The sequence below is a fragment of the Xiphophorus hellerii genome, chromosome 15 (genome assembly GCF_003331165.1).
Source record: "Xiphophorus hellerii strain 12219 chromosome 15, Xiphophorus_hellerii-4.1, whole genome shotgun sequence".
Classification (NCBI taxonomy): domain Eukaryota; kingdom Metazoa; phylum Chordata; class Actinopteri; order Cyprinodontiformes; family Poeciliidae; genus Xiphophorus; species Xiphophorus hellerii.
The window spans coordinates 319,391-346,201 of record NC_045686.1 but is presented as its reverse complement, the minus strand read 5'-3'; the positions used below and the strand labels follow the sequence as shown (position 1 = coordinate 346,201).

Genomic DNA, 26,811 nt, shown 5'->3' with positions numbered 1-26,811 from the left:
ACAGAAAACTGAAACTATCTGAAGACAACAGGAAGTTGACACTTGTAGAGGAGGATCAGTTATATCCTGATCATCCAGACAGATTTGAGTTTTATCACAATGTCCTGTGTGAAACTGGTCTGACTGGTCGCTGTTACTGGGAGGTTGAGTGGAGAGGAAGAGTTGATATTTCAGTGAGTTACAGAAGAATCAGGAGGAAAGGAGACAGTAGAGCCTGTTGGTTTGGAGGGAATGATCATTCCTGGTGTCTGATCACCTGTCGTAAGGATGAGTGCTATGTGAGGCACAATAACATACAACCTCGTCTCCCCTCCTCCTGTTTCTCTCACAGAGTAGGTGTGTATGTGGATTGTCCTGCTGGCATTCTGTCCTTCTACAAAGTTTCCTCTGACTCCCTGACCCACATCTACACCTATAAAACCACATTCACTGAACCTCTCTATGCTGGGTTTGGGTTCTGGATCTCTAGTTCTTCACTGGTTCTGTGCTGAGTTCAGTCTAAATATTTCCTCCTGTCAGAGAAACTCTCTCTGTTGAACAGTTCAGTCTCTACATGTTTGTCTCTTTCACTCAGAAACATTTTCAGTTTCATGGATTCAGTTTCTGTTTGAAACTCTAAATGATTCCTTGGGAACTTTTTCCACTTTAAGTCCTTGATGCTGCAGATACTTGGTGAATATTCATTTTGAGAAGTTTCTTCTTTACCACCTTCTGTACAAATGTTAACTGATTGTGGATCTTAAAAATTATTTTAACAGCGTTGTTTGACATTACATAAAATCTGAAAAGAAGTCATTTGTATTTATTGATCAAGTTAAAATAATTTCACATCCTGATGGATATAAATTGGATATGGAGAGTTTCACATTTCATGTTTCTCATTTTGCTTTATGCATTTGATCAACATGTGAACATCAGATTCACAGTATTCATAAAAATCTGTTCACTAATTATCAATCCATTTAGAGTGAGTCACTCAGTTTGGATAAATTTATCATCATTTCTGTCTTGAGAAGTTGCTTCAGCTCAGACATCTTCGATTAAATCTTCACCTTGTGTTTACTGCAGCTCCACTTCATGAGTTTTAGTAAGAAATAAACATTTATTTTTTGTTTTTGACTCATTTGATGCTCATTCATTTTGTTTCTCTGTTGAAATGTTAATATTTCATTAAAATGCTGCTTTCAGTACAACAGACTGATTTTATATCACAGTGACTTTAAAAGAAAAACTCATTTTACAGTAAATCATTTCCATTTTCTTTCTGAGATTTTTTGAAATGAGATTTATCTTCAGTTGAATAAAGAATCACCAGAAACAAATGAAAGAAGAGTCGACAGCCACAGTTTCTGGACTAAATTCAGCTTCTTTACTTCCAAACTGCTGACTTGGACAGACTGAAGAGCAGTTTTTCATTTTCTTGTTAAACACATGCAGCAACAAACAACAACAGAACAACAGGAAACATTTCCACATGAGAGCTTCTTCCTATTCTGGCCTTTTATTTTTACACAGAGCTGCAGCAACCGCAGCGTCCTGCTGCTCCACTTAAAGGGACAGTCCCACATTTTCAGCTTCAGGGAGCTGTTAGCATAGCTTAGCACAAAGACTGGAAGTGGAGGGAAACCGTTAGCAGAGCTGCAGAAACAGATTTCTGTTCTGGGATCAGAACCTTCTGGAGTGTTTAGAGATTTGATCTGGTAAACGGAGCAGAACCAGGATGAAAGGTCCAACATTCCTGATGGTTTCACTGGAGCTCCAGGGTCTGTGGTGGTCAAACTGGAGGCTGGAGGACCCAGAGAGGACGCAGGTCATGTGACCACATCACAAATCAAACATCCATCCATCAGAGGGGAGCAGATGGTTCCAGGCAGCAGTTCCTCTGAAGTTCAACTCATTTCTGACTTGGTGATGAAAACCTGCAGGATTCTTTGACCTGATTGGTTCTCAAACTCTGTCACTTCCTGTGTTGATCAGATAGTGGGTGGAGCTTCGTCTGAAGCCCCGCCCCTATGTGTCTGACTGAGAAACTGACAGGAAGTGGACAGACAGAAACAGGACGGCAGACCTGGACTCCAGAGCTCTCAGGCGAAGCTCAGCGTTAAACTTTGATTTTTCTGAATCGGTCCAGAAAGAAGCTGCTGGGAGATGAAGATCAATTCCTGGATGGCAGGAGAAACAAACAACATCTAAACTGGGCTGCTTCTCTCCGCTCAGCTGGTCTCAGTTCAGGATCTTTCCGTCTCGTTTGGCTTTCACAGAAAGCGTCGAGGCCGGCTGTCTCATCTGGATGAAGAGGAGGAGGAAGAGGAGGAGGGACACAGTTCAGCTCTGAGGAAGCTCCTTCCATCTCCCCGTTTCTCCTCCTCTTCCTCCTGCAGATGAAGGAGGCAGCCTGGGAGAAGCGCTCCGGTCCGGTCCGGTCCGGTCCAGGTTGAATGAGTCGGGTGAATCTGGAGGCAGCAGAGGAAGGAGGAGGAAGACGAGGATCTGCTTCAGATCTTCATGTCCTGGGACTCCACCATCTTGGCCAGAGTCTTCTTCACTCTGAGGATGGTGAGGCGGGAGGCGGGGTTGTGGGCCCAACACTCTGACATCAGCTTCAGCATGGCTCGAAGGCACTGAGGAAGCAACGACAGGACCTTTAACCTCCTGACCAGACAAGCAGCAACAATAAAGACTTCTGGCTTTAGTCTGAACATCCTGCAGATTCTCCATCTACTGTCTCACCTCGTCGCTGTTCCAGCGGTTGGACACTGAGGGCCGAAGGCCTTTAACACAAACCACCTCCAGCATGTCCTCATAGGAGGGTTCAGAGGTCACCATGTTGAAATATGGCAGCTGGTAGTCCTCCACCATACCTGAACAGAGAGGAAACACCTGCAGTCAGTCAGCTGATCCTCCCTCTGGTCAACATTTAACCCAAAGAGCAGCAGAAAATATTCCTGATTCAGGAAAAGAGCCAAAAGATTTTCCTTCATGGTTCAGCATGAGGATTCAGATGAACGATGGAGCAGAAACATAATGAATTAACATTCTTCATACAGCAAAATAACATGAACTGTTAAATTAGATAAAAGTCAAAGGTCAGTTCAGCAAAATATGAAGAAATTAATTATTAAATCAGTGTCAACAGCTAATAACTGAATCAGACTCAAAACTGTGAAAATTATCAAACTAATCTGAGTTTAACTGAACAAATGAAAACTGAAGAGAATCAACTAATAACAGCAGAGAGGAGAAGATTTCTACCAGAAATAATAAAACACGCTGACAGGATGGAATAATCACAGTTACTAACATCAAATGAACCCAGAAATCAGAGGGACTGGACCGGGTTCTGGACCGGGTTCTGGAGCTAAGCTAAAGCTAACATGACCCAGCAAACATCACGATATCAACCAAACAATAGAACAGCAGCAGAAAGAAGAATCATTCATTTAGAAAACAAATCTTAGCAACATTAGCATCATGCTAACCACAGCAACATTAGCATAGGACCAAATGACAGCAGCTGAACAGCAAAAATAGAGAAATATGGCTAATATGGCTAAGCTAATAAACTGAAGCTAAGCTAATAAGCTGAAGCTAAGCTAATAAGCTGAAGTTAAGCTAATAAACTGAAGCTAAGCTAATAAACTGAAGCTGTATCTTACCGGCCGTCTGGAAAATCTTCTGCTTTCTGGAGGATTCGGTCTAAACTTTCCCTCGACCTCGCTGCCTTTATCAAATTTATCACCATGGCAACGTAAAGCTTGCCAGCATCTACTGTGGCAGGGTGAGAGTCTGCCGCTGAGACATCATTGAGCGATGCTGATGTTTATTATTTCTCTCCTTGTCTTCACTTTGAGCAGCGGCAGAAATGAACCGACTGGAAATATGTGAATAATTCAGATTACTCTGTTATAGCTCTTAGAAATCAGAGGTTTTCTATAATGCTTAATAAACAGGAATGTTTGAAGGTCCAGAAAAATATAGATATAGAGGAGTAAAAACATCAGTTGGTTTTCAGTAAAAGTTTCTCAGCTGATTCAGGATGGAGGAACGGTGAACTTTCTACATCCTGACAGGATTTCTCCACAAAACTTTAGTCCCAAAACAAACAACAACTGGAAGCTGATAAAAACAGACACAATTAAACTAAAGCACTGAAGCTGAAAATTTGCCTTAGTGAGAAAAAGTTTGGATCGTGTGACTTTTAGCAATCGACTCCTGTTGGACTGAGTGACGTCACCCATTCATTTAGTTTTTTCTTTTGGTTTAATTTGATAAACACTGTCAGCCGTCCGGCTGCATTAATCTGACACATCAACATGTTTTACCTGCAGATTTAGTCAAACGTGCAGCAGATAAATGTAATCTGTGCCATCAGATTGTAAAACTCATTTCACTTTTTCTTCAGGAGCCTAAAATTTGCTTTGCAATGAAATCAGAGTTATGATGTAACAAAGTGATGATGAACTAGAATCACATTGAGATCCTGCAGCTCAAAATCAGGACGTTAATCCATATTTGATCATTTTTATCTTCTATTCCTTAAATGTTCTGTCATCGTATCTGTACATCCTGCTACACAGTTTTACCTGCTGCTTTTCAAACATGGTGAATGAAGAATCAGGTTTAAGTTTTTGATCCTCCCAGTGTTTCTCACCGTCAGATGATCAGAATGTTTGGGATATTCATGAAGGCAGACAGGCTAATGTCGTCGCTCCTGCTAATCTCATTCTGCGTGCTGCTTGTAGATCAAGTTTGATCCAGTTTCAAACAGACGACCCGGCCTCAGCGTTAGCAGAGCTGCTAGCTTTAGCATTAGCAGCTGGGCTAACAGACACAAGCTGATCATAAGGACCATGTGGAGTTTATATGCAGGCTGGTGAGAGGAAATGAAGGGAAACAATAATGATGTGAACATTTTGCTAGTTGAATATTTAAAGTAGCCTTTGATCAATAACTGCAGCATTATTCATTTCAGTCAGTTTTCTAGCTTCTCATCACTGAAATGTTTCTGATTTATTGTTTTATATTTTCATCATCGAAACATAAATAAACTGACCTCAGCAGCATAAAGTGTGACCAACAAGTTACCATGGAAACATAAAGTTTACTGATCTAGATGAAGTGAGGCAGGACGAGTGATGCTGTGTGTAAACGCTGACTCAGCGGGCCCTGCGCTGACCGCAGCTCGTTTCAGGGGGACCGTACCTCCGGTGACGCAGCGTCTGCTCATCTCCCAGACGACGAGGCCGTAGCTGTACATGTCGGCCATGATGTAGGCCTGGAAGTGGTTCTTGTTGAGGCTGTCGTCCAGAACCTCCGGGGCCATGTAGCGCCTGGTTCCGACCCGGCTGCTCAGAGGGACGTCCACCTCGCTGGTGTCGCTATAGCAACACAGGTCACAGTTTAATGAAAGCTCATCAGGGAGACGTTTCTTCTGACTGTGTTGGCTTCAGGAAATGAAAACCAAACACTGAAGCAACAGGAAACCCGTTGGGTCTCATCTGAAGGTCACCTGTTGAATTTGACGGCGAGGCCCAGGTCGGCGATGCAGCAGGTGCCGTTCTTCTTCACCAGGATGTTCTTGCTCTTCAGGTCCCGGTGGGCGATGGCCGGCTTGCCCTGCGTGCCGTAGATCTCGGTGTGCAGGTGGCAGAGGCCGCAGGCAGCAGAGTAGGCCAGCCGCAGCAGCGCCGCGGCGTCCAGCGTGTTGACCTTCAGGAAGTCGTACAGGGAGCCGTTCTCATGGTAGTCTGTGATGAGGAAGAGCTGCGTGAAGGCGCCAGAACCTTTAATGTCCGCTGCGATGAAGCCTGGAGAGCAGAGAAACGTTCAGATTTTATTAAACATCAGGAACTCTGGATTCGGTTTTCTAAAACCCGTTATTGATGAACCTGTGGTCACATGACTCTGGTGTTTCAGTCAATACTAGAAGATAATATGTTTCATGTTTACAGCTGACATTATATTGAGCAGCTGTGGAAAGAGGAACAGAAACGGGAAGAATTGGCCCATTTCCACGGTAACCCAGCAGGACAGCTGGACTTGGATCTTTAGTTGATTCGTTAGAAATCAAGTAAAGATCTAAGGAGTCGGGTCGGCTAACAGACGGACCAACAGAGTCTGAAAAGTATCACCATGGGAGAAAAACAACAAAACACTGGAGACATGGAAACGAAGGTCAACATCAGCCTGTGGTAATAAACTCTGGTGGCAATAAATCAAAAAGTTATTGTTGTACACAATAATATTGTGTAATATAATATTAAAGATAAGAAAACTCAACACTGGAACTGGAAGATATTCTAAATATACAAAATAAAGAAAGAAAATAATCATAAATAAAACAGATTATAAAGTCTCTCTAAACCAAAATGGCCTTTAAAAAATCTCCATGTGGCTCCAACAAGGAAAAGAGGAAAAACTGAGTCAGAGTTTCTGAGGAACCGACTGAAGCTCCTGAGGAACCAGAACAAAACAGAACAGCAGGTTGTGGGTCTCGGCCCAGAACCACTGACTGACTGACGGTTTGACTTGGAGCTGATGACCTCAGGTGACCTGGGTCGGCCCCCCGGGTCGGCCCCCCGGGTCGGCCCCCCGGGTCGGCCCCCCGGGTCGGCCCCCCGGGTCGGCCCCCCGGGTCGGCCCCCGACCCGTCCGGCCTCAGGAACCTACCCAGGATGTTCTCGTGTCTCATCAGGACCGTCTGGTAGATCTCCGTCTCCCTGAACCAGCTGGCCTCCTCCCGGGTGAAGAACACCTTGACGGCCACTTTCTCTCCCCTCCAGCGGCCGAGCCACACCTCGCCGTAGCGACCCTTCCCGATCTGACGCACCATCTGGATCTGCTTGGCGATGGTCCGCTGGACCTGCAGGAGCGGAGCAGAGCGACGGTTAGACACCAAGTTAATGTTTCTGGAGCCACAGAGCAGAATCTCTACGCTGGGAGGAGGAGAGAGCAACAACCTGTGGGCCAGAGCGCCACCTGGTGGCCTGCAAGGTACTGCATGTAAACGATGGTTAACTCACAGTGAGATGAGTTCAGTTAGTAACCAAAGGATTGAGTTTAATAATAATAATGAATAACCGGGTCAATCAGAGAAAACAAGGCCAGGAAAACAGGAAACAAGTCAAACCTGCTGAGAGAACTGATTCATTCACTAACCATTTGATTCTTTTGAACAGTAGGACTCAGTTGGTGAGAACTGATTCATTCACTAACCATTTGATTCTTTTGAACAGTAGGACTCAGTTGGTGAGAACTGATTCATTCACTAACCATTTGATTCTTTTGAACAGTAGGACTCAGTTGGTGAGAACTGATTCGTTCACTAACCATTTGATTCTTTTGAACAGTAGGACTCAGTTGGTGAGAACTGATTCGTTCACTAACCATTTGATTCTTTTGAACAGTAGGACTCAGTTGGTGAGAACTGATTCGTTCACTAACCATTTGATTCTTTTGAACAGTAGGACTCAGTTGGTGAGAACTGATTCGTTCACTAACCATTTGATTCTTTTGAACAGTAGGACTCAGTTGGTGAGAACTGATTCATTCACTAACCATTTGATTCTTTTGAACAGTAGGACTCAGTTGGTGAGAACTGTTCTTTGTTTCTACAGCTTAGCTTGCTTATGATGCTCTGCTCATATGTCAACAGCTTTATTATTATCTTTAATTAGAAATGAGTTAATCAGCAAATGTAAACATTATATAAATAGAACTGACAGAAATTATGGATAATTTTTACATTTATTTGTTCATAAGAGGATTTTAGTTCCTGACAAAGCAACTGATTTTCTTTTATTGTGCTTCTAAATTACACATAGCTCTAAAAGGTTATTAATGCACAGAACATTTGGTTTGTAAAATACAACTTCTTTGCTGATTTCCATTTGTCTGACAGAATTAAAAGCTTAAATCTGCATATTTCAGAGTCTGTAAATATTTCAGAATATCCTCAGGATATTTTGAACCAGGAAGAGACAAAAAGTGAGCCAAGAGTCTAATATTTTAATGTCAGGCTGTACTCATTAAGATGCTGTGTTTTATATTAGCTGGTCTTTGTTAAATGGTTCAGTGGTTTTCAGCCTGAAAAGGTTTGATAAACTCTGATCTAGATTTCTGCTCTCCTCTGATCCTTTAGGACCTGCTGTGGTCCAGGATCAAAATAACTGAATCATCCCTGAAACAACATAAAGAGTATAAACCCTGTAACATGAGCTGTTGGCATCACAGCGCCCTCTAGTGGACCGGGATGTAACAGTACAAAACAAAGCAGTACCATCTGGTTCTGATCCAGCCCACCAAGCAGCTGAAAGCAGAACCTGACGTCCTGGCTGTGGGTGTAATGCTGAAGTGTCGTTCTGCTTCCTACCAGCAGGGGGAGCCCTGAGCCGCTGCCCGAGCTCTGCGACTGGTGGATGAGGTCTTTGAGTGACTCTCCTCCTCGGATGAAGACTTCCTGCTCCAAGTCTTTGGGGTAACGCTCCCGCTCCGTCTGCCACTTGTACCTGGAAACACACAGAGAGCCTGAGAGGGGGAGACACACACACACACCTACACACACACCTACACACACACGCCGACAGACACACACACCCCCACACACACACAGCTTCTTCTCTCTAACTGACTAGGAAACATCCAGAAAGTACCGAGTCTCTGCAGCTGAAACGTTTCTGGACAAACAGATCAGATTTTTATAATAATCTGGAGTTGATTATTTTACTTTAATAACTGTGCTAGAGACCTTTGACATCTTGATACTGTTTATAAAAACTATATGTTGGTATTTAATAAATCGAAAATTAAAGAACTCATTTAAATGAATCTGTGAGACTAAAAAAGAGCAAAAATTTTGATCTGTGTCCATTTTTATTAGATATGAGACTTATTGCACATAAAAACAATAAAACATGAAATTCTGAAGGATTTTCAACATTAATAGAAAAAGTAAATTCAACAGAAACCAGATTAAGACTCTAGTTTATTAAACTATATTGATAACTTTTTCCATTTGTTGGCTTTGATAAATAGAAAGTCAAACTGAAGGATTTTGTCTCATTGTGGGAACTTATTTTACTCCAAACTTGTAAATAAATCTTTTCAGTTTTTGCTTCATCTTCTTGGAAGCAGCTGCAGAGAAACAGAAATCTGGAGGATTTGTCGTCTCTAAATGTTTTCAGGCTGTTTTACTGAGAAGGAATCATCTGTAAATGTTTTAACTGGAATCTTTTGATCATTTTATGATCATTTTTTAGGTTTTGCTCTGCTGCTCTGTGTCTTAAACTGGACTCTCAGAGGGATTTTCCTGGTTCAATAAAATAAAAAGTAAATAAAACAATAAAGATTCAGAGACACTAAACAATAAAAACAGGAGAAAATCTCTAAATAATCTCTCAGATTAACCAAACGATCCGTCTGTATGAACCTGTAGTAGAAGACGATTGACAGGCAGATCAGGGTGCAGCAGCAGATCGTCATGGAGATGATGAAGGCCAGCCAATGAGAGCTGCTTTCTGCAGAGATAGAGAGGTGGGTCAGAGGTCGGGTCGGGTTCTGCAGACCCGACCCGACAAGCCACCTACCGGCGGAGACCCGTGGCGGCAGCGTGGGCCTCAGGTCCTCGTTGCAGAAGTCTGTGTTGCAGCACTCGATGGTCCTCCTGGGCAGAGCGTTGGGGGAGTCCTGTCGGCCAATCAGAGAGCAGAACAGGAAGGATGAAGGTTCCAGGTGAGGAAGACTCCAGGACGGTCACTTCCTGTCTGGTTGCCATGGAGACGGCCCTACCTTGCACTGGAAGTGGGAGCCTTCGTACTTCATGCAGCCGGAGGCGAGCTGGATCTCTCCGTTATCGTCTTCCTCGATGATGGCGAAGCACTGACCGTTGGTTCTGAACGCACAGAGACCCGCTGTTAGTCTGGGCTTCACACCAGAACCAGAACCAGAACCAGGACCGGAACAAAACCAGAGGAGAACCAGAACCAGAACCAGAGGTTCATCTGAACTCAAAGCCCTGCAGAGCTTTCTGCAGCTCTCTGATCCTCATGTTCTGGTTCTGGTGTAGATCTATTCAGGTTCTGCTCCTGGTTCTGGTTCTGTTCCCGCTGTACTCACCGGCAGGTGTTGTTGATGGCGTCGTCAGGACAGTGTCCGGAGCAGTAGCAGCTGAGGAAGCGGGGCAGATCCTCGGGGGCGATGGTGGAGTCCTCTCCGGGTCGCCGGGCCTCCGGGTTCACGCCGGTCCCCAGCAGAACATGGTCCGGGTTCTGACCTGCAGCTGGACCAGACAGAACCACAGTTACAGGCTGAAATACTTCATCAGAGTGAGACCTCTTTCCTCTAGAGGATCCTGATCAGCTGACGGTACCATCTGATCAATAACCGATCAGATCCAATCAGATCCAATCAGACCGGCTGAAACTGAGATCAAACTAAAACCGCCTCTGATTGGCTCTGAGTCATCAGAGGGGCGGGGCCTCCAGATGAGCAAAATGGCCGCCGTCTCCCTCCAACCAGTTAAAATAACTTTGGGTTTTTATTACAGTTGACTTTGTCTAATTCAGTTAGTCTGTTAGTTTTTACAGTGTTTGCTGGTTTTTATCAGTTAAATATTCTTTAGTTTTAGTTCAGTTTTTATTAGTTTTTTCATACTTTGTTTCAGTTTTAGGTACAAAAAGGTCAAAGTTTGTATTGTGATTATGTTTACATAGATTGTCTAATTAATCCTCAACAGAAGTTTCCATTTTCAGAAACTATTCAGTTACAGATCAACCAGTTTCTGTTTTCTAACAGTTTTCTACAACTGTTGATGTTTTGCAGTCCAGCGTTGAGCTGCAGGATCATCAGAATGTTTTAGTTTTAGAAAAGTGCGACATATTTCCAGTTAGTTATAGTTTTTCTTAATTACGTTTTAATTTATTCCAGTTAAAGAAAATGTTTCCTCTGTTTCAGGTTCTGGTTAGTTTTAGTAACTATAGAAACTGAGCGTTTAGTCGCAGCATCCTGAGGTCTGGCAAAGCATGCTGGGTAACTCGGCAGCTGCGTTTGTCACCGAAGTGAGCTGGTTTCCATGACGATGCAGGTTTCATCACCGACCAGGACGGGAAGGTCCAGCAGCAGGTCGGGGCGGTTCTGGAGAACAGAGCTGGACGAGCAGACAGAGGGCTCACTCTTCTCTGTAATGTCTGCTGAGGTTCTGCTGCACCGGGCAGAACCAGAACCAGAACCAGAACCAGAACCAGAGCTGGGGCGTCGCAGCGCAGCGCTCAGAGGGAGAACTGGACCGGGCTTCAAAGCCTGCGCGGCCCCCTGGGGCCATCAGGGATATTTCCGGAGAACAATGGCTGTTTGGATCGCTTCGCGCCGCCGGCGGCCGGCAGCGCCATACAGGAAACGCTTTATGAGCCGGGAGGAAGTGAGAGCGGCAGCAATCAGTTCAACAGCTTCCTGCAGGGGGAGGGGGGCGGGCAGCGAGTCAGAGCGCTGGGACCAGCAGAACCAGGCCTCGGATCACTAGAACTGGGCCTGGACCAGCAGAATGTCAGGTCAAAGGCCAATTATTTTATAAAGTTAATTAGACTTTTTACTGGTCCAGATTGATTCTGTTGGGTCGGATCAGATGATACCAGCTCTACTTCCAGGGAAATGGTTCTGGAGAATCTCTGAGTCAGAACCAGACAAACTGGACCTGAGGTGTCTTACCATGGGTTCTGAGAGCCAGCAGGAGAGCAGCAAGCAGACCGGTCAGAACCGCCATCCTGCAGCCAGAACCGGGCCCAGAACAACACAGCAGCAGCTTCGCTCCCAGAGACACTGGTTCTGATCGGCCCACAGCAGGACGGGCTGGTGGCGGGTCGGCGGCAGCAGCAGGTTGGGGAGGGGAACAACTGGGTCCAGAAGAATCAACACCTCAGGTTCTGCTGGGTCTCACTGGTTCTGTAGGTCCGAAACCCTGGAAGAGAAACACCAGAAAGGTCAAAGAGTTCTGACCCAGATTCATCTCTGGTGGCCTCATCACCATGGTAACCAGAGGATACTGAGCCCAGAGGTGAAAGGTCAAAGTTATTTAATGTTTATTTTATTAAAAATGTAAACAAACATTTAAATGAAACGTTAAAACATTTCTACTTGTTTTAATTTGGGTTTTATTATTTTTCTCCACTGTGTTTTTTATTCTTTTATAATTTTAAACTCTTATTAAAATACTAAAAGGAAAAAGAAAACGCCTCCACAGCCTCATATCAACATATTTGTGATGATTTAAAAAATGTTTAACTTTGTATTTTTTTATGTTTAATTTTTTTTACATAAATAAAAGCTAAAAAAATACTTTAAAACACCTGCAGCGTTTTATTAAAGTAATTCAATCACTTCATTTATTTATAAATTTTATGTATTTTTTTATCTTACTTTATAAACCAAAAATACAAACTAAATTAAAAACACTTTTTTCAGTGCAGGTTTCTACTGAATCGTTTCTGGTTGATTTTTCCTAAATGTTCCTGACGGCCGACCGTTTCCCGGTCCTGTCAGAACCAGACAGAACCATGAAGCTGTTCCCATCTGGGCCCGTTCTCACTGAACAGAACCCGACCAGAACCCCTGGGGCTAAAGAGGAGCAGTGGGACCCTGAGGGGCCCGGCTCCAGCCCCCCCACCGTGACCCTGTGACCCCTGCCAGCACGGCGCTGCCCCCCACAGTCCGGTTCTGCCCAGAGAAGTTCTGCTTGTTGTAATTAGTGAAGTGGAGGGCGGGGAGTCCGACCTTTGACCCAGTTTTCACACATCTCTGTAGATGGACAAAGCTTGAAGCAGCTCCACTGTTAGCCTGAGCTGCTAACGGCTAACAGAGCAGCTGAGCCATTAGCAGCTAACGGCTAACAGAGCAGCTGAGCCATTAGCAGCTAACGGCTAACAGCAGCTGCTCTACAAACGTCATGAACTCAGAAAATTCAGATTTTCCTCCTCAAGGTCATAAAGCTGCAAAAACACAAAATATGACCAAATATTCATATTTAGTTTCCACTGCAAACGTCTCAATACATTTGAAATAATAAATTAACTTAGAGAAACTTTTCAGCAAGATATAGAAACTTTTTTAGAGTCAAAATGAATCAATATTGAAGTTTTAGTTCCATTGGCAGATTATCTCACTGTGGCAGAAAATGTCTTGTTATAAATGGAATCAGTCATTTTCTAAATCAATATTAAGGAATTATTGACTTAAATCAAGCTGTTACATCTTGATAAAAAGATACCTGTCAGTTTATTCTTATTTCAGGTATTTTAAGATATTTGCAGTAGAAACTAGACAGAAATACTTGGTAAGTTTCAGCGAAGGCAGAAATAAATTTATATGAAATAAAACCAGCCTGAAAACAACAGAAACGTTTTCCTGATGTTTCTGTTATTTACATCCCATCACAGCTCACAGATCTGTTTTTATTAAATATCTGAGCTCAATCTCTACAACAGAACAAACGTTTCTTTAAATAAGCTGAAAACTGTTGGTTTTTCCTTCATTTTAAAATAAAGTGACTCTTTCTGTTCATCTTTCTTCTTCTGCTCTAAAACCTCCAGCTGTGAACACGACTCCTTCATAAAACCATCAAAACACGTTTAGGGAAACGCCGCGTTGTTGAAGGTGAAGGAAGCCAAAGTCTGAGGCTCCGAGACTCAGAGACGAGTCAGAACACGACTCCACTGAGGAGGAGGAGGATGAAGAAGAGGATGAGGAAGAGGAGGAGGTTCTGCCCCTGAGGAGGCGGCGCCGGCCCTGCTGTTCTCTCCTCCAGCCGTGTTTTCAAAGGGAAGTGGATGTGTTGGGTGATTTAGGGAGGTGGGGGGCCGGGGGGGGTTCCTGTTGTGGGCTCAAACTGGGCCTGCCGGGTCTTGTTGGACTTCGGGTCTGTGTCCTTATCTCTGCCGTTGTCTTCCTTTCCATCTGCAAGCGGAGCAAAGACTCCCAAACAGACGAGTGTTTTTGTTGTGGCAACCAGGTGAAGATTCCTCCACTTCTCCGTTATCGCCGACCGGACGGCAGCAGGAAACACGCCGACTGGTTCTGGTTCTGGTTCTGGTTCCTCCTGCTCCTGAAGGCTTCCATCGGGTGAAGGAGGAAGCTTTGTCAGGATAATGGGAACCGCACAACCTGATCAGGGGTCAAAGGTCTTATGGAGACGGAAATAATAAGACCTTTGACCTTTACTCTCGTCAGTCAGTTCCTGCAGGAAGCTACAGCATCACTAGCAGTTTAAAGCGATGGGAACAACAGAGTTTAGATTGATATTCTGAGATGTTAGTGGCGATCAAACTGATGACAGAAACCAGAGATGTGGGCCAATCACAGATAATCACCATCACTTACCAATATTTACCAATAATTACCATCATTTACCAATATTTACCAATAATTACCACCTGACCTCCAAGAAGCACCTGCTGCTGTCCATCAGTCTGGTGAGGGTCAAAGGTCATCTTTAGACCACCTCGGGTCCATCGTTTGCCCGATGAGGATCGAGGTTAGCATAGCTGCGTCTGTTTGAAGGACCTGATTCTGGTCCTCTGATGCTGGATCATGATGGTTCTGTCCATCATGGTCCAGCACGGTGGTGGAGGTATGATGCTGTGGGCAGCCATTGACTGGACCCTGATCTCCTCTGTAGACCAAAGTATTTCAGGGTGAACGGTGAGTCCATCTGTCCAACAGCCAAAGCTCGGTCCAAACAGAACCCAGCAGCAGATCTAGAACAGAACAACTGGAACAGAAGAATCAAGGAGCTGGAATGGCCTAGTCAAAGTCCAGAGTGCAATCGGGTTGAAATATTGTGGTGGGACCTTCAGAGAGCTGAGCAGAAGCAAACTTTCAAACTACACGGCTGCCGTTAGCTTCACAGCTGCTGTTAGCATCATGGCTGTTAGCTTCACAGCTGCTGTTAGCATCACGGCTGTTAGCTTCACAGCTGCTGTTAGCATCACGGCTGTTAGCTTCACAGCTGCTGTTAGCATCACGGCTGTTAGCTTCACAGCTGCTGTTAGCATCACGGCTGTTAGCTTCACAGCTGCTGCTCTGAAGCTTCAGATGTTGAACAGGAAGCAGGAGTTCAGGTTGTGAACAGCTTCAGCCTGGTTCCTGTCTACTCTCTGGTTTTCTTCCTCCTGCCTCCAGTTTTCCATCGCCTCCCCCTCTCCTGCCTCCATCTTGGCCCCGTTCCCCGGCCCCTGCGGGGGCCCCTCCTTGCAGGCGGGCCTCTGGGTGCTGCAGCCTCCCGGCGCCCTGCCCGACATGCCTTTCAGGGCCTGGGAGACTGCAGCCCAGACTCTCTGGCTCCACTGCCATTGTTTGCTCGACTGCTCTCTGCCTCCTGCCCTGCCGTGGATTAGCATAAGATTACCCAGAATCCTCGGAGTCACAGCCAGCGCCGCATCTTCACCCTCCTCTCCATCCTTCCTCCTGATTTCTGACCTGTGCTGATCCTTCAGTCATTTAAAGAAGATTGAACCAACAACCCTGCAGTGCCTCACTTCACCTCCAGCTGATCTGGGATGGTGTTTGTAGAAACCTGGAGTTCCTGGTTACTACAGCTGATAACAGATCACAGCTGATCATCTGTAAACAGGAAGCCTCCATGATGTGTACCTTCCACCAAACCAGGAGTTCATGTAAACCCGCCCAGCGTCTCAACAACAACCTACCCGTCCATGTCAAGGTTGGCTGTAATGGATTCTGATGTTTTTAAGGCTGTTTGGTCCAGTAGACTCAGTCTGATTGGGGAACCAGAACTCCATCATCTGCTCCCCCTCCAGCTGCTGTGACTGAGTCAAACCAACCTGTTCCCCTCCTGGCCTGTGGGGGCGCTGCACCAAGAACCACTGAAGGAAACGACACAAAAACTTCTGAAGACACTGAGAGCAACTTCCTTCTTCACCAGATGGAAACAAGATGGAGGCGTCAGATTTTTGCGGTTTGAGGATTTTTGGCTGAAGACCAGGAGCCATTTCTGCTGCTAGCGCTAGGCTAGGAGCCCAAGATTTACTTTTTCTCTCACCAGCCGGCTGAGATCTACCACGACACAAAGATATAAAAACTGTAAATGAAACTCTATTGACTTATTTTATATCCATCAGTTATAGCAGAAATATTAAAGTGATAGAAACCTGATGCAGTTTCTTCCTCAGTGGGATTCTGACACTGGGAGGAGGTTACTGGTTTCTCAGCCAGGAACTGGTTGGAAACCTGAGGCCAGCAGGTATCAGTCAGTTATGGGAGATCTGAACTTTGGTTTGATGACCTCAATATGAGAAATTTCAGCCTGAAAGAGCTCTGCTCAGTTAAAAACAAATCTTCTGATGTTAGGGTATTTTTCCTCCAACAGGATCCAGAGGAATCACCTCAAATGTTGGACTGGATTTTATTTCAATGTCATTCGTGAAGGTCAGCTTCTTATTTTCAACAGTGAGCTAGAAAGGTTGAAAAAGGTCATTTTGGAGAAAGTTTCATCAACATCTATAAGAGACGAAAATGTTTGATAGAAAATCCTTTCAGACTCTGAGCTCAAAGCGAGACGCCAGAAAGCATCAAACTATTTTTTAGATTAGAAAATTAATTTAACCTGAACAGGTGATCAACTTAAAACCGCTCTACCTTTTTACTCTCCGTCTCTCTTTGTCGTTTTAGCACACCTGTTGCCGTGGCAACCGCCTGCGCCAGCAAGCCGAGCAGAGATTACGTTAAAAACAAAACATTCAGTCTGTTACCATATCAGGTTTTTAGGCTTGATCTTAATTTTGCGATTATTAATAATCGCTCCCTGAACACAGCGATGGCTGATTAATTTAACTCCTGCTCTGCTAGTCAGTCGGTCTTTGAGTCGCCTTTTTTTAATGGAACCGAAACGCACTGAATTAAAAGACACCTTGTTGAAACAACAATGAGATTATTACTTTTGTTGGGTCATTAATTTCAACACGTTTTGTTGATTTTTTTAAAATTCTTTAAGTTACAAACGTTTTGGTTCTTGGTGTCAGAAGAGGAAGTTCTGGTTTCAGCCTCATGGCGCCGTTCAGTTTGCTTCCTACTGCCGAGATCCACTCAAAACCTTCCGTGATCGATCGACGTGTTGAGCTCCCCTGTGCTAGGCTAACACATTAGCTTTGGTTGTATTTACCCAGAATGCCCAGCGCTGTAGTCCACTTCCTGCTTTTGGAGCGGTCTCCGTTCCGCTTGCCGTTCAAACCAGTTCACTTCAACTGAATCCAGACCGAGGTTTGGAGGACCAGAGTACGATTACGGATTCACACCTCACTTACCGAACTGGACTTTGACTAGGCAAACAGACTACAGTTGGATCAAAGTGACTAAACAGGGTTGGTGTGACCCTGAGAGATTTACATTATTTGGATTAATGTCATTAGAAACTGCTGCTGCATCAAGAACCAAGGTGACCTGAGCAGGAAATGAGGAGCAGAGCGCCATCTTGTGACGTCACATTTACAAGACATCCTGAAGACACGAATCCTTTTTTTACCCTGTTGGACGGAGAAAAGAAACATTTGGATTGTATCCTGGAGACTCTTAAAGAGCATCAGCGCTCTGAGTGACACGTCTGAAACTGAGATGATTAAAGACCAAAAATCAGGCTGAGGAGGCCAATCCATCCATCAGCGACAGGAAGTTCATCCAACATGGACAGGAAGTTCATCCATCAGCGACAGGAAGTTCATCCATCAGCGACAGGAAGTTCATCCAACATGGACAGGAAGTTCATCCAACATGGACAGGAAGTTCATCCAACATGGACAGGAAGTTCATCCAACATGGACAGGAAGTTCATCCATCAGCGACAGGAAGTTCATCCATCAGCGACAGGAAGTTCATCCAACATGGACAGGAAGTCCATCCAACATGGACAGGAAGTTCATCCAACAGTGACAGGAAGTCCATCCAACATGGACAGGAAGTTCATCCAACAGTGACAGGAAGTTCATCCATCAGCGACAGGAAGTTAATCCAACATCGACAGGAAGTTAATCTAACATGGACAGGAAGTTCATCCAACAACGACAGGAAGTTCATCCATCAGCAGCAGGAAGTTCATCCAACATGGACAGGAAGTTCATCCAACATGGACAGGAAGTTCATCCAACAGCGACAGGAAGTTCATCCATCAGCAGCAGGAAGTTCATCCAACAGCGACAGGAAGTTCATCCATCAGCAGCAGGAAGTTCATCCATCAGCAGCAGGAAGTTAATCCAACATCGACTGGAAGTTAATCTAACATGGACAGGAAGTTTCCCTGCAGCACTCGCTCTTCCAGAGAAATAAAACGCCTCAAAGCAACACAAACAGCTGCAGCATCTGAGATGCACAAGCGAGCGTTACGGTAGATCCTTCCATAGAGTCTACAGATTTTATCTCCCTCCTGGGATTTGCCGTTTTATCGTAATCAGTCTGTTGACTTTAAAGCTCAGGAACACATTCACATCATCCTGAACATTTAACCCATAAAAACCCGTTTATTATTAATCCAGTTTATGCTGCAGCTCTGCTCAGTCTGAACAGATTGTTGTTCTTTATTCTGATTTTATAGATTTTATATTTTTATTAAAAAACTTTGACGTTCTGTCACTCTGCTGCTATTCCACCCAGACATCCTGAAGCCCCTCAGCACCAGGCCGGTCTGCTGCGGCGCTGATTTCATTAGAACCAAACGGAACCAGAACCAGCAGCTTCATCAGGTTACAGCCGCACAGACTACCCACAATCCTCTGGGGCGCCTCGTCATGGTCACACAGCAGGTCGTTGTCGAGCTCCTGGAGGAGGTTTAATTACTTTAATCGTCATGGAAACGGGTCCATCAATCACAGCTGCCGCCGAGTCACAGACAGCAGAACCAGCCAATCACAGCCAGGGAGAACATCGATAACCAGAACCCCCGACCCAACCCAAACCCCCGCCTCCTCCCAGGCTGCTGGAATGTGAAGCAGGTAATGGAAAACACACACACACACACACACACACACACAGCAGCCTGGAGGAGTTCTGTCTCTGGTTCTGCTTCAGCCACAGCAGAGTAAACACGGCCAGCAGTAGACAGAGTGTGTGTGTGTGTGTGTGTGTGGTCCAGTCGGAGTCTGGACGCCGGATGGTTTCATCCACCGCGTCGCCGTGGCAACGGTAGCCCGGCCACAGCAGCGGACCTTGCTAGGTGGTCCAGAGGTCGGTCCTGACGGCTCCTGCAGCAGAACCAGAACCCGGAGCGCTGCGGCTGTAACCGGAGCCGCCGGGTCGGCCCAGACAGGGCGGGGCGGGGGGACATATGGCAGCTATTAGGCGCTGCAGACTGCCCGGCTCTGCTGCAGAACCTCCGACTCCGCCGCCCCGAACAGAAAAATCCCTGCGGCTCTCCTCCATTAATCAAACCAGCAGACGGATCCAATCAGCCAATCACAGCCTGCGGTCAACAGCCAGGAGGCCTCCTGATTGGCCAGCTCTGACTCAGGCCCAGAGGTCAGAGGTTAATCTCCTCATTAGCAGGGTGGGGCCTGGAGGAGCAGTTAGTCTTCATACCTGACTGGAGGCTCCATGATGCAGCAGAGAGCAGGACTGAGAACGGCCCCATGGGAAATGTAGTCTGAAGGCAGCTGGTCTGCAAAACAAACACAACGAGGTTAGAAATATGAAAATATTAACATTGAAACGAGTTAATGTTCACTCTGCAGCCAGACAGGAAGCTGCTCCAAAACCCTTCACAATAAGAGTCCAGATGGACCGGACCCGGTCCAGGAAGCAACTCACTGCAGAACATTGGACCTAAATACTAGACTGAACAAAAAGCACCAATAAGAGAGCAGTTAGAGCTAAATATGAGCATCGACTCAGCGGCGCCACCTACTGTCTGACAGGAGACGTGCAGAGAGCAACAGGAAGAAAACAGAACATGGAGCGAAACTAAAAGATGAGCTAAAAGATTATTTAACTTACATTAAGACAAGATAAACTTAACTGGAATAATACAAACTAAACTAAAACAACTTAAGCTAAGCTAAACTAGCAGAAGATAAGCTAAGCTAAACAAGATAATAAGTTAAACTAAACTTGATGATCAGACACATGGAGGTTTTTAAAAAATAAGCAGGAAATCTAAATGTCAACAATCCCAACAATAGCTGCTGATATCAGATGGATATTAATATGAGTTACTGTCTGCTGCAGATCTACCTGCAGATCTACCTGCAGATCTACCTGCAGATCTACATGGATGATTTAAAAGATCTTTACTGTAAAGGAAGTAAATTAAAGTATGAAGATGAAACGTTTCCTTTTCCATTCAGACATTTCAACCAGGAACAACAACCTGAGAATCTCTGACATGATGACGAACTGCAAACATGGCCGACCTGCTCCCAGAGCGGAAACCATGGCAACCAGCAGAGGACTCCTGTAGGTGGAAACTAGTGGAACTGGTTCTGGTGGCAGAGCGGAGGAACGCCGCCTAGAACCCGAGACCTGCAGTCGGGCCGACAACCAGAACCCATCAGTCCAACCGGACTCTTTCCTCACCAAAGGCCGGGCCAGGCCCAACCGGACCGGACCAGGCATCAGCGCGCTGCGTCCAGGCAGCTGCTGCCTCTACAGCAACATGGCGCTCACCTCCCAGTCCACCCAGTGGTGAACTGGGTCCAGTAGGCGCGGCTCCACTGACTCAGCAGCTGCTGCTGTTTTTATCCCATCAGGAACGCCGGCGTTCCCAAAACACTCAGGATTTACTGCAGCGCACAGAGGAGGCCCAGTTCTGGAGGCCCGGTTCTGGCTACAAGAATTTTTTTTAAATTTTTTTATTAGGATCCCAGTTAATTTCCAGGACTTTAGTCACTAATCTTCCAGGGATCCAGCTGATAAAACATATTCATAAAACCATTTTAATATCACAAAATTTGTTGCATTCATTTTACAAATGACACAAAAACCGATATTTAATAAAAACCGATATTTAATAAAAACTGATATTTAATAAAAAAATGATATTTAATAAACAATATTTAATAAAAACCGATATTTAATAAAAACCGATATTTAATAAAAACAGATATTTAATTAAAACAGATATTTAATAAAAATCAGATTTCAGCTCTTTTAGGAGAAAATCTGATTTTTCTGGGTCGTTAATTCGGTTCCTGAACGCAGCATCAAAAGGCTGCGGTGCATTCACAGCCTCCAGGAAAACCCAGCGCTGAGCTGGAAGCAGGTTTGGACCCGACTGCTGCAGCCTGCAGGAACTGAGGCTGACGGAGCGGGTCAGAACCGCTGGGCCCGTTTGTTTTCAACAGATCAATAGAATCACAGGACGACAGGAAACAGAACCTGGAGGTCGGACCGACCTTCAGACAGTACCTTGGCGGGAGGGAGGAACCTTCCAGAACCAGAACCTCTGAGTCATGACCCGACAGGAAGGAGAACCAGAACCTCAGCCCAGTCTGTTCAGATCATTTAGTGGAGATCAGAACCGGTCTGTCTCCAGAACCAACCTGACCCAATAAACCCGCTGCAGCAGCAGGTCAAACTGAGACCCGGTACCAGGACTCATCTGAACCGGTTCTGATCAGATACCCAGAGAATCCCAGAGCAGAACCGGGACCCGGTGAGTTTGGGTTTCAGTTCAACGAAACGTTCAGAAAATATGGAGAAATAAAAATGATTCATTTCATCAGAGAGAAAAGAACTGACTGGAGGAACTGAACAGGTTCAGAGGAACTGGTTCAGTTAGAACTGGTTCAGCTACAGTGAATTAGTGAATCAATTAAAGTGAATCAGTTTAAATCCCATGAAACTGATTCAGTTGGAAGTGATTCAAATAAATCTGGATCAGTTAAAGAGAATCAATTGTAGTGATTCATATCAAAGTGATTCAGTGAAACAGATTCAGTTAAAGTGAGTCATTAAGTGGTTCAGTCAAAGTAAATTAGTTTAATTCAGCTGGAAGTGATTCAGTTCCAGTGAATCAATTAAACAGAGATGAAAGTATTTTGGATCGAACCGATTCATTTAAAGCTGATTCAGTGGAAAGTGATTCAGTTTAATGGATGTGATTCAGGTAAAATGAATCATTTCAGTGGAAAAAGAATCAGTTTGGATCTCAGCTGGAACCAGAAGAAGAAGAAGAAGAATGGCTGCTCTGTGCGCCGGCTGCCATTACTGCCTTTATTTATCTGCTGAGCAGCAGCGCTGAGGAAGAGGAGGAGGAGGAAGAGGAGCGGGCCGGATTGCATGTTTTCCTCCTCGGCTCAGCCACTCTGTCTCCAGGACGATGGGGGAGGAAGAGGAGGAGGAGGAGGAGGAGGAAGAAACCTGATCTCCTCCTCCTCCACCGCCGCCTCTCAGCCGCCTGAGAAACCCGATCCCGACTCTGCAGCGCGAGGCTCGGAGGGGGAGGAGAGGGAAACTGGGAAAACTGGGAAAACTGAGCCAGGAGGAGAGGAAAAATGGGAAAACTGGTAAGACCGGAAAAATACTCCAGGAGACAGAAAATTGGGGAAAACGCTCCAAAAAGAAAGGAAAAACCAGGAAAACTGGGAAAACTGAGCCAGAAAAAAAACTGGGAAAACCAAACCGGAGCAGAAAGGATGGAGCAGGAAGATAGATCTGCTCCATCAGATCTGCTCCACAGGAATCTCCAGGAGCGTCCAGGAATCTCCAGGAGCGTCCAGGAATCTCCAGGAACATCCAGGAATCTCCAGCGTTCCCATCCATTGGACAGCCAGCTGCTCCTCCAGCCAATCACAGCCTGGTTTCTCTGGAGACAGAACCAGAACCAGGAAGCTCCACCAGAACCTGAGCTGAGTTTCCTGCTCCCCTTAGGAGACACGGAGGAGGAGGAGTGGTGATGTGGGCTGGTTGGTTCTGATGAACAAGTCGGGAATCCATCCTGGATCAGGAAAAATCACCCAAACATCCACCTGGTTCTGATCCGATTCATCCCAACGTGAACAGGAGACATTACTAAAGGTTCTGTTACAGTTACTACCAGAATCCAACACCTGGAACTCAGAACCAGAACCAGAGCGGTTCTGGAACTGGGCCCAGTTTCACCTCAACAGGAATAGTTTCTCTGTTTCAGGGCCTTTTCACAGAAATTAAAGCAAAATGTGATCATTTTACATGTGAAAACAGCTGGAAACGACCTGCAGAAGGTCCAGACAGGTGATCTCAGCAGAACCCGAACAGAACCGCCAGAACATGTTGGGTTTAGTCCAAAAATCAGATCCAGTTACAGGAAAACGGCCCGGAAAAAATATAGGTGTTTAAAACACCTGGTCTGTACTGAAAAGGTCAATTTTAGAGGGTTGTAAAGCGTTTTATTAAATAAACTGTTTTATTATTAATAACTAAACATGGTTACAGTAATAAACTGATATTAAACCAGCTGGGAGGTTTCGGTTTGGCTCCGTTCACTCAAAGAAAGCAGCTGAAAATGAAGGACCGGCCAGGTGAGCTAAACAGACACAAAACCACGAGAACCGACCCAGAAACATCCTGACTGAGCCGGACTTCCACCAGAACCAGCACAAACCCAAACATTAAGCTGGAAAAATCCTGATTTTCCAGGAGGTTTCCCAGCGGAGTTAGCCGCGGAGCTAACAGGCAGGAATGCGGCTAATTAGTGGTAAACAAACTTTATAAAGTTCGGATAAAATCGTCCAGTCGACCCTCCCCAGGATTAATAAACTGAAATAAAACGCGTTTTAATGTTTTTAATGCTTTTATTTGATGTTTTAGACATAAAATCAGCTGGAAGACGAGCTGCGCTCAGAACAAACTTTTTTCCACGACGGCAGGATCCGTCTATGTCCTGGCGCCAACTCAGAGACCCAATCTGTTCCCCTGACTCCACTCTCATTTCAAATCGCTCTAACCAAACCCACCGCTGGAAAAGGTTTTTAACATGAAACATCAAGTTTTATCACTAAATCCGGGTTAATTCAGTGGTCCTGGAGGCTCGGCCGCTTTAAATCTGGGCTGTTTTCCACCCACGGGCTGCGGCTGCTCCAGAACATAGACGGAGCTGAGGAGACTCGGCGCCGCAGGTTAGGAGACAACTTCTGGGTTACATTAGGTTAAATCTGCCCTTACCTTTATATTGATCTCTAGTCTTTATTCCCAAATGATTCCAGGATTCTCTTCCAAACAATCCAGATAAATAAATCCAGAGCCGGGGCGGCTGGGAGCGATCAGAAAATCTTATTTCCAAACGTTTTTCCAGAAATATTTCCAGGATCGGTCCTCCTTCCAGCTCCGCGATCTCTCACTCTGTTGCTGCTTGTTACAAACCTGGCAGAGATCCTCCCCCAGACAGGACGCCTCACTCTGTTTCTGCTGCTGCCATTACGAAGGAGAGGCAAATGAGACAGAGGTCCTCTCTAAAACACGACAACTCACTCTGATTTGTTGTTGTAAAACTGAAGGACAGCAAATCTGACATAGATCATTTGTTTTATAGGATGCATCACCCTCTGTGATTTCTGTCATGAAAAATGTTGCTTTCGATTTATTGTTACATAAATCTGGAAGATGTTCCCACATAAATCCCTACTATGCTAATAGGTAGTTAGCATTGTGCTTCTTTTCGGTTTTTTAGTCATCTGCCGCCATGTTGGATCTTAAACTCTGGGTTGTTCAGTGAGGTGGGTCTAAGATTCCTGATTTCAGTTACTGTTTTATTTCAGTTTTCAGAGAAGGAAGAGAAAACAATGGAAACCAGAGTGAAAGAAAGCTGAATTTTCAAAGTAAACTAAAATGTACATTCAGTTAATTTTCATAAATTTTGATAAACGAGGCCACACGTATCACTGTATATCTGGAAAGTATCTACATCAATTTACTTTACCCACATTTTCTTATACTTATTCCAAACTGTATTAAATTAATCTGTTTCATCAATATTCCACACAGAAATACCTCCAGTGTATTAAAAATAAAAACAAAACATCAAATATTGCATAATTATTAAGTGCAACTATAACAGAAAGGTACATATTTATAATTTAATTAAATTGAGTTTAATATACCCCTGAAAACACACTATTACAAATTTACTTTAAATAACTAGCCTATAGCTACTTCATTTTCACAATTTAACAACTGAATCTAAAAATATTATTACTGAACTAGAACCAGCAGCAAACCTCACATAACTCCTGATTTAATAACCATTTTCCTGTTGATTTGAAAATTCATTTAAAACCCTGAGTTTTAAATCTCCTTCCTACACGACTGAATAATTAAAGAAATATGTTTGGTTTCAAAAGCTGGTGTCTCTGTTCACTGGCTGGAAAAACAGTTAAAGTGACAGTAAAGTTTAGTCAATTTCACAAGGTTTAGTTCTGTCCTCTTTACGCTTTAAAAAATTCTTTTAGAAAAATAAAACTGCAATTCTTTGGTATGTTATAAAACAAGCAGAGTGAGACATCCTTGCATATTTCCTCCTCTGTGTAAATTGCCGACCAGTTATTTGGACGGGCTTTTATTTTGAAAGCAACACCAAAGGCCACTCTGCCTCCCTCTAGTAGCAATAAATATAAATATAGACTGAGGATTGTTGCAATAATTGTCGGTTAAAAGTGAATCATTGTGATTTTGAAATCTGCAGCTCAGATTAGTCAGAAACCTGAAACAGGAACTGAATAATGTCAGAACAGAAAGAATACTCCTTATTTTCAATTATTTAAATGTTTTCCATGGTTGAATGAATCTGGTTTCTTACTGACCAATGAATGATTGGATTTCAAAGAATGAAGCGACCAGGTAATTGTGTTTGAGGTGCTCTCTTTATTCGTTTTATCCACCTGTTAACATGAGACCAGGCAGCTTTAGTTCAAACGGTGCGGTTAACACTTCTCTCTCTGTCTAAACTAACACCGACATGCTGCCACACGCTGCTCTGCATGCACACTGCATTCACCCTGAAAACAAACCGTATAAAAGGACGAGACGGAGTAAAAACTCAACACAGATCATGTACCAGTCGCTCCGAACGAGGCGGAGAAAAAACCGAGTCCGACACGAACAGAGCTGCTGAGGAGAAAAGGCACAAAGACTCACTCTGAACGACTCGGATCTACGCACAGAAACTCTAAAATAATCTTTAAAAAAGAATCAAACATTCAGTGAAACAGAGTTCACACTGCAGAACTTCAGACTGTTTTAGTTCCTTAAATCACCACTAGAGGCGCTACAACCAGACAGAAGATAGAAAGAACCTAAAAATGGGAGAATGTTGTTATGAGAACAAAGAGAATTTTACAAGAAAAAGGTTGTAATAATACGAGAATAAAGTCAAAATATTATCAAAATAAGTCGTAATAATATGAGAAAGAAAGTATATGACAATAGTCAAAATAATTTGAAAATAAAGTCAGAATATCACAACAAAAAAGTCCTACAATAAAGTTTAAACAATACAAGAATAATGTCATATTTTCACAATAAAGTTGTAATAATACAAGAATAGTCTAAAAACACCAGAATAGAATCATAATATTACAAGAATGTTGCAATATCGCAAAAATAAATTCACAATAATATAAGAATAAACTCATATTGGCAGAAAAAAGTTGTATAAACGACTAATACCAGAAAAAAAAATTAATAATATGAAATTAGTCATATTACAAGAAAAAGGTCGAACAACCATAAGGTTGTAATAACACCAGAATGAAGTCATAATATTATCAGAATAAAGTCATAATTTTCTGAGGACTGACATGTAAAGTCAGTCTTAGCGCTGCGTTAACATGAGGAATGTTCAGCATGTTATGA

General features: G+C 44.2%; 1 protein-coding gene across 2 annotated transcripts; it reads right to left on the bottom strand.

Moving 5' to 3' along the window:
• Positions 1–1,346: 1,346 nt before the first annotated feature.
• LOC116734128 (bone morphogenetic protein receptor type-1A-like) lies at positions 1,347–24,356 on the bottom strand. 2 transcript variants are annotated; one of them, XM_032585305.1, is made up of 13 exons: positions 24,127–24,355; positions 19,567–19,645; positions 11,701–11,950; positions 10,114–10,276; positions 9,787–9,889; positions 9,585–9,684; positions 9,428–9,515; positions 8,372–8,507; positions 6,670–6,862; positions 5,510–5,807; positions 5,203–5,378; positions 2,731–2,861; positions 1,347–2,621 (listed from the first exon to the last, which is right to left on the bottom strand). In XM_032585305.1, the coding sequence occupies exons 3-13, from the start codon at positions 11,753–11,755 to the stop codon at positions 2,496–2,498; spliced, it is 1,569 nt and encodes a 522-aa protein (XP_032441196.1). In that variant the 5' UTR covers positions 11,756–11,950; positions 19,567–19,645; positions 24,127–24,355; the 3' UTR covers positions 1,347–2,495. The 2 variants fall into 2 exon arrangements, with proteins under 2 accessions (XP_032441196.1, XP_032441195.1); XM_032585304.1 differs by having other exon boundaries at positions 9,428–9,684; positions 24,127–24,356.
• Positions 24,357–26,811: the final 2,455 nt, after the last annotated feature.